This window comes from Egretta garzetta, unplaced genomic scaffold, assembly GCF_000687185.1.
Source record: "Egretta garzetta isolate BGI_Z169 unplaced genomic scaffold, ASM68718v1 scaffold628, whole genome shotgun sequence".
NCBI classification, from domain to species: Eukaryota; Metazoa; Chordata; class Aves; order Pelecaniformes; family Ardeidae; genus Egretta; species Egretta garzetta.
In genome coordinates this window covers 73357-81874 of record NW_009260535.1, presented here as the reverse complement: position 1 = coordinate 81874, position 8518 = coordinate 73357, and the positions used below count along the sequence as shown (strand labels likewise).

The window sequence follows — 8518 nt, the reverse complement described above, 5'->3', positions numbered from 1 at the left end:
ATTTACACATAGGGGAGTTGGTGTTTGTGGGAGTGATCCCATGGTTCCCAGTGGTTATAAGCAAGAAAATGTGAGATTTCTCTCTTTCATCTATTAAGCACATTCTGTAAAAACTTCTCTGGAATCTACTGAAATCTGCAAAGAAAATATTTAATATGTAGTCCTTATTCAAATACTAGCTTTGTTATAAGACTAAGGAATTAGAACTAAGTTCTAAGCTTTTGTTATGAAACTAAGAACTGAATGAAATAATGAAAGCCCCTCAATGCAAGAATAAATAAGGAGATTGGGGTAAGCAGAATGTGTTCAGCAGCACGGGCTGTTTTTTTTTAGAGAGGTACACAAGTGTTATGCATCTCCCTCATCACTGAGAGCAGCAGGTCCCGATCAACAGCCAAGCAATGATCAAGGTTTTTTAATCTGATTTTTATATTAAAACTTCTTCCCTCCTTTTTTGTCTCAATACTGAAATTAAAGCAGAGGTCTGATCTTCCCTATCCTTCATGCTAAGGATTGGTAGTATCTTAGAATCATAGAATGTTTTGGGTTGGAAGGAACCTTTAGAGGTCATCTAGTCCAGTTCCCTTGTGGGAAAGGACAGCCAAATTTTTGGTAGGTATACAGGTCACCATTAAAAACTGTTAACACCAGTAGAAAGTTTGCCATGGTATGAGATGGCACAGTTACCAGCTACTTCACATAAAGGGAAATGTTGGGATGGTGATAGACCCTTTGTAAGGAGGTCTGAGCTTGCCACGCTTTGAGGTATCCCCTAATAGCTCCTGGGAAGCATGGCTTGACCTAGAAGACATCCCATGTGCAGAATGATTAGATGTCTGAGAGTCTACTCTGTCCAAATACATTGTAAAGGTAGTGACAGTGTCCTTCACAGGGAGAAAATATGAAAAGAGATAAGAGTAAACCATCCTGAGATGATAGACTGGGATAGCCATCCCACGCAAGGCAAGAACAAAGGAGGCATTTGACAGAACTGAGACTGAGTCAAAACCAAGGGATGGAAATGCCTTTTCATGCACTGTGTACTTAGACCACAGAATTCATTGCTTCAAGAAGTCATTCAGAGTAAATATTAGAAAGATCTGAAGGATCAGATCTATCTTATTGACAAAGCTTATCCAGTTATACTAATAGATAGTAAAAGGAAAATGTTGGCAGGGAGGTGAAATCTGATGCTTTGGGGCAAAGCTAACCTCTAATTAAGGATTAAAATGAGGTTTTCATGGGATGGGGAGATCATCTCACATCCAAATAACAGGGAGAAGTTTCTTATACTGTATTTGGAAGCATCTGGTTTTGAACAGCAGCTGGAAGAGTACGCAGGATTAAATCAACCGCTGATCTAAACAAGTTGCCAGTTCTTATGTTCCAAAGCAGTTTCCTCCTCTCCCTCTCACAAGTAAGTTGTAATCTGAAAAGTAACATACAAATTGAGTAGTAATATCCCTTTTTAACATTTAGAGAGTGAGTAGGTTAAGACAAGGATTTTCCAAACAGCTCCCTTGCACTGGTATCAGGGAGACTTTGGTGTCTGCCCAGCTTGAATGGCCTTGCTCAAGTCTAGAAAGGCAGCCTGTGGTAGAATTGAAAAACAGACTGAATTAATAAAGTCTGTAAAGAGATGATAAATACATAGGGAGAAGTACGGGGCAAGGTGGAAATTTTGCAGGATGCAATAATATTTTACCTTTAATCTCAAAATTTTACTGCAAAACGATGTTTGCCCATCTCTTGTAGCTCCTTTAACTGTGAGATGATGACTGGCTATTAGATCTATGGTTGCATTTTACTCTTCTTTTGTCTTCAGGTGGCAAACTCTTGTTCACTGGTCCAGGACCTGTAGAATTGCATGCTCATTACATTCTGATATCTGATGGAGGAGAGCTCCAGGTGGGATCTCCCGAGACCCCTTTCCGTCACAAAGCACACATCTATCTCTATGGAAGCCTCCACTCTCCACCATTATTTCCATACGGGGTCAAGTTCCTGGCAGTGAGGAATGGGACCCTTTCAATTCATGGTGAGTACATTTTATATTCTCTTCAAAAGCAAAGCACAAATGAATAAAAAAAAACCTAAAAGAAAGCAAAAAAAGCTTTTGGAGGAACAAACCAAAACCCAACAACTTTGGTCATGTACTTGGATTTCTAATTACAGTTAAGTATTTGTTGAAATCAGGTTCTGTGGCCAAAATTTCATAGCTTTGCTTTCACCATCAGTCTCCTGTTTGTATCTTATGCACCAAAGCTCAGTGCTGTATCTCCATAAAAGCTCCCATACTAGGAGCCAAGTCATTTTGAAAATCTGGACCCCGGGAAGCTAGATAGTATCAAGTGGTTACAAAATCCTGGAAGTCATTTAGGTGCCTAGAAGATGCTTAAATTTGTGCATGTCTGTCCACAAATGAAAGTCTCTGTCCCTTGGAAACAACCTCAGTCTCTGTTGTGAATCATGTGGGTTTGCTCTGCTACTAGGAAGGGGTATCCTTCTCCCTTCATGTCTCTCAGTAACAGCTGGCAAGTTTCCTCCCCAAAGAGAAGATGGCTTTGGGGGTTTCCAAGAGATGCTGGTCTTCCAGGTTGGTCCTATGATGAGGCCAGTGCCAAGCACAGGTTGCCGTCATAAATTATAAGTCCAGGGCTATGCAGAAAAACTGTGGAAATTACAAGGATTTCAGTCCTAGATGCCCGGTCCTCTGCTCTAACCACTGGACTTTTCCCTCAAAGGAAGGCCTGCAGTGCCAGAGCTTTATGTTCCTGCCAAGTGGAAGAGACAAGGGACCCAAGGGACAGAAAATGGATGTAGGTTTGCAGATGTTGTGGGGTAGAAGAATTTAGATACAGAGCTTTTTTTGGAAGGCTATGAGATACAGGTATAAAATGACCATTTCTTGGTACAGCAGATTGGATATCGAATTCAGGTCCAAACTCAGCTTGAATCAATGCACACATGTCACGCTCTTAACTAATGGCTGTTTTCAACAAAGGCAGTGTGTGTCATAGAGGAGAAAAAAAAAAAAATCCAACGCATCTGAACGCCTCATCTCCCTCCCTTATGTTCTTGTGTGTCAACCTTCATATTGGTAGGCTTTTGTATCCTCAAGCAGGGCTTGAACTTACACCCTCCTGGCCTACAGGCAGAAATGTCGCTATCTGAGCATCGCTGACACGTATGGCTCTCAGTCACAAATGATGTCAGACACCGAGGGGTACAATCTGAGCACAGACAGGGAGCGAGCTGTACCTCTGTGCAGTAATCCTGTCGGTTCACAGGAGCCGAGCAAGGTCAGGTGAGGCTGGCTGTTGGAGGGGAGCGGGTGAACAGACGCTTTTCTGAATCAGGAGAGGTCAGCGGAGGCTGGGGAAGGTGCTCCTGGCAGTGGCAAGGGGGGTGGGCTGCACTACTCCCGAAAATGCTTTTGACCACTTTGTCAACACACAGCAAGGCTAAATTATTTAGTGCTTGCAAGTGGCTTTAATAATTTCAGGAAACTGGCTTTTCATAAGGGCAGAGCATTTCTATCCCATTTCCTAGAGGGGCTCTATGAAGAAGCGCTGTTAGATCATCTGGGCTGAATTGACCGTCTGTTACTGGCCATTGAGTTTCACAGTTATCCTAGCCTTGAGTTCAGTAACTCGCGTTAGATTAAAGCATGCCTTCCAGAAAGGCTTGGTCTTTGAGGACATCAAGGGAAACGGAAGCCAGCATTTTCTGTAGAAGCTTGTTCCAGGGGATTAATTTGGTTAATCATCCATGTTTTTATTTTTTTTCTTTTTTAAGAAGAGTATTAAAATGTCTGATCTGAATTTGCCTGATAATAGCTTCTGCTGTTTCGCTTTCTGTATCTTCTCCTGCTACTTTAAAGTATCCTTCCATTCTCGGTTTGACCTGTATAAGTCAGGATTTTATCCTTAAGTTTTCAGAGCTTTGTAACAAGAGCTTTGTCTTCTTTGTGCTGCTATATTTTCTAGCAATGTAGGAAAACCCAGTAGTATCTCACATAGAATCGCAGAATCGCAGAATGGCAGGGGTTGGAAGGGACCTCCGGAGACCACCCAGTCCAACCGCCTGCTCAGGCAGGGTCACCCAGAGCAGGGAACACAGGACATCATCCACGCGGGTTGAACATCTCCAGAGAAGGGGAATCCACAGCCCCCCTGGGCAGCCTGTGCCAAGGCTCTGTCACCCTCAAAATAAACAAGTTCTTCCTCATATTCAACTGAAACATCTTCTGCTTCAGTTTGTGCCCATTGCTCCTTGTCCTGGCGCTAAACACCTCTGAGAAGAGTCTGGCTCCATCCTCATGACACCCACCCTTAAGATATTTGTATGTGTTGATGAGGTCCCCTTTCAGCCTTCTCTTCTTCAGGCTGAACAAGCCCAGCTCCCTCAGCCTTTCCTCGTAGGAGAGATGTTCCAGTCCCCTCATCATCTTTGTAGCCCTCCCCTGGACTCTCTCTAGGAGTTCCTCATCCTTCTTGAACTGGGGAGCCCAGAACTGGACACAGTACTCCAGGCTCATCTTGCAGCCGTGCCTCCTGTGCTGCTTCTCGCTCCCCTTCTGAGCCTGTATCTTCACTAGCTTGTTGACTTCATTCTCACAGACAATCCATGAAATTGCATAGACGAACAGGGCTGAAGTACTTTTTACAGCATTACTTTGGCAATATGACGGTGGGAAGTAAACCCAGGTATCCATGTCAGTAACCTTGAGGTGTTTCTCCCTGATACTTCTTACATTGTACTCAGTGCCGTAATTCCTAATGTTTCTTCATTCCTGAGGAAACCAAGAAGGTGAGGTCTGCAACCCAAGCATTACCTGTATCTCCAATACACGGAGCCAAAGGTGGCTTGGCCCATTAATGGAAACATCTCTTGGTTTCAATTTTTTTTATCAATTCTTATTCAAGAATTCTTATCAATTTAATATTCAAGAAATCCAGACTAGCTATGAAGTTGCTTTTAAGCTCTGCACTGCGTACAGTCCCAGTGCATGGCTGCAATTAAGGTTCATTAATACCATGTAATCCACAATTTAACGTAGAAGCCCGCCGGAAAAGAAGACCAAGAGGAGCGTGTTCTTTTGCTGGGTTCATATCGCTTACATGAAAACAGAAATATGCTGTTCTGTCTCCAATTTAGTACCAGTCTGGCCTGTGGTATAGAACAAATTGTTGAGCATGACAACCTCTTTCATACGAAAGAGACTGACATGCTCAGCAATATATGTTTGTGAGATACATATATATATACACTCCCATATATATGTTATCTCAGATCAAAATCATTAAATAGGCAGGCTTCCAAATTCTTAGCTGTCGTGGTGAAGACAGGCCTGAGCACATTTTAATTTCTTTTCTCTTTCAGACTGGGAACTTTGGGGGATGCTCTGCAGCCATGGTTGAGTTCAGATTGTTTAGTAAGCGCTGTCAGCTCCTCACTTTGATATGTTAATATGACTAAGGGTTTCCCACAATTCCCTCGTGAGTGGCAGTCCTTTGCTCCGGTGGTTGTAGCAGACTGGGAAATTTCACTGTTGCCTTTGGCTTTAGCCAACTCCCCTGCCAGTCAGAGCGTGCCACCCATAAACTGCCTGTCAATCACACGTCAGTTTTAAAGGGGGTTTCAGTCAGCCAGGGCAACTCGACTTTTTGACAATGTAATTATGGCCCTTGCATCCGCAGTAGGGGCCTGAGCAGGGCTGAGAGAATTTTATTGATTGTTCAGAAGGGAAATTTATCACTGTCTCCAGCTCCATTCGCACTTTATTCCCTGAGAAACTCCCCTGACAAGCTTCGGGAGAGAAGTTGAGCATGGTGGCCTTGGCTGTTCTTGCGCCTTTGTCCTTCCCAGGGAAACTGGACCGGAGACACCAGCGGATGCTGAGTTCAGGGCAAGGACCGTGTGAGGAGGCAGCCTAAGTGGAGATGCTGCACCAGCAGCTGGGGACACCCACCTTTTCTTTGAGATAGCCTGATTTCATGGTCCCAACACTTCTATTACCATGGATGGAAAAATTCTAAAGGCTTTTTCCATTCTGTTCCATTTTTAGCAGTCCTCTGTAGATGAGGTCATTATTCCGCGGTGTCCCCTCAAAACAGGCTGTGCCTCTTCCAAAAAGAAAACCAGTGTTTTTGCTGGGTATTTAGCTGAAACTTTGTCAGTTCCAGCTTTGTGATGCTACGGGGCATGAACATGCGAGCCTGTTCCCTGCATTTTGACTAATAATGTGTACCTCCCCAACTAGATGGAAGATGCTATGCTTCAGATTTAACACGCTACACTCACTTTGTCCGGATGGTGTGGTAAAGAAAAAAAACAATGTCCACAGAGCTTTGGATTAATACTGTACCTATTTATAATCTGCATAATTAAACCAGAATTGTCAGTGGTCATTTCAGCCCCCTAAAGTCACGGATAGTCCTGCTGCAAAGAATGCCCCCGCACTTCCAATAGATGCTGACAGTGGAGGATGACATTATAGAGGCAATTCCTATATCCCAGAATTCCCTGCAACCAAAACAATCTTATACATTTTCAGTGTTGGCTCAGGAAAAAAAAAGTATTTTTTTTATCAGTTGAACCAATTATTAATTTTAATCACTTTTAATCAATAATAAAACACACAAATATTTGTGAGCTGTACACTGTGCTCTGTGGAGCCCACTCCGTTCCTCAAGAGATCAAACATTTAATCAAATGCTTCTTGCTTTTCCTCTATTAAGCAGTGTTGTGTATCTGTGCTGAGTCTGAGATTAAGAGATCATAGACAATATGAGAGAATTTGTTCTGCTTTACTCACATATTAAAAAGAAAAACTTCCCAGGGGAAAAAAAAAAAAAAAAGGAAAAAAATGTACAGCAGGGGGACTCAAGATAGGGTGCAGAGATCTGCTGGCACTAAGATGTGATTTTCTTATCTTATTGAGATGTTTGTCCATTCAATACATGTTATCTCCCACCAACTGAAGCCATTGACTTGAGCACCCCTGTGCCACCATGAGTTCAGATCCCTTTTCCCTTTCTGGGGTCATTTCCATAGGCTGGTTTTCCTTAGATGCTCATAGTTCTGTGTGGTGGTTGCAGGAGGCTTTTTGCTTTCTGTGACAGCATTTTTCCTTTCAAGACCTTGACTTTAACATGATGCATTAAAGCAGATGGCTCTTGCACAGAGGGCTAAGCTGCCTTGAATCCCCTTGCGTTCACTGGGGGTAGAAACTGCACTTAGGCACTTCCCATGGAGGAACTAATGTACAATGACTTGTTCCTTCACTTTCTTATTCACAAATATAAGATGACCATTAGTTTTAAAGACCTAGCAGATGGAGGGGGGAAAAAAAAAAGGAGAGCTGGGTTCAGGGAAAGCTGCTGTGTCTTTCATAACTCACCCTTCTTTCTAACAGAAATGCATTCATCATCTTTGATTTAAACCAAAACTATTTTGGTGCTGATCTTTAATGAGGAAAACTTGTGATGTAAAGGGGACTGAGAGATGGGCCCTAATATATATATAAAATACATATATAATATAATATATAGAGACTATAGCTAATATATTAGCTCCTGTTTCTTGATGGCGGGAGGTCTGTGGGTTACTACAAATGTGGAGGGCTTTTTGTGGGATGAAATAGTTGCCTCTCTTAAACCTTTGAATATAACGTTGGAATACCCCTTCTAGTTCTGGCTCCAGCTACAACCAGGAGATTGGCTGGAGGAAGAAAAGCCATCAGCAATAAAATCAGGGTGAATTTCCACCCCAGATGGGAGAAAGTCTGCAAAGTTTGGCAAGTTGAGAAGCCTGGACCCAGATTTGGGTTTTTGCAGGGCTGCCGGCTGAGCCAGGCAGGGACCCTCCGTTTGGGCTCATCTTCACTTTTCCCGCGTGCCTAATTCTCTTTCATCGCGTGCCGGGGATGTAGCGAACGGATCTTAGCATTTAAATGGTCGTGCCGCCCCACGTACCCGCTCCCGCGGGCAGACATTCCCTGTCTCGTTCGGCAGCAACGCGGGAGATTAACGGGCAATAACGCAAAATGTTAACAGCTGTGCGCAGCTCGCGACGGGAGCGCGCGGTAGTTGGCTGCTGCGTTTGAAGCTGTTTGTTCCTGGTGTCAGTTTAAAGAGGTTTTCCTGCACGGCACCTTGGGTTGTGAGCTATTTTCAGGCACAGAGGCTTGCTGGGTTATGCAAAGGCATTGAAGGAACTGGGAAAAATCTTTCCCTTTCCTTTCTGGACTGCTGTAGCTTGACAAGGTGACTGGGTAACCTCTGGTTAAAAGAAATGTTTGGAAATGCTTGCATTTATGGGACGGCACACAGGGAAGGTACCTTTTCTCCAGGGTAATGAAGCAGGAAAGAAAAATAGACCTGTTTGATCACATAGCCCTTCCCATCCACCGTTGGATACTCTTTGCTTTCTTGAGGGTGCCATTCAAAAATATTAGGGTGGAAATTCTTTAAGGTGAAAACTCTAGTTTAATGAAAGGGAAACATTCAGCAGG

At 43.4% G+C, this 8518-nt stretch overlaps 1 protein-coding gene across 1 annotated transcript in view; it reads left to right on the top strand.

Moving 5' to 3' along the window:
- The window catches only part of PKHD1 (PKHD1 ciliary IPT domain containing fibrocystin/polyductin), a gene marked incomplete at its 3' end in the record, with an annotated part of 174009 nt that overhangs the window by 99907 nt on the left and 65584 nt on the right, over nucleotides 1-8518 (top strand). The window contains exon 36 of the mRNA XM_009644601.1: nucleotides 1826-2038. Coding sequence (XP_009642896.1) covers nucleotides 1826-2038 — 213 coding nt within the window. The remainder of the gene's footprint in view (nucleotides 1-1825; nucleotides 2039-8518) is intronic.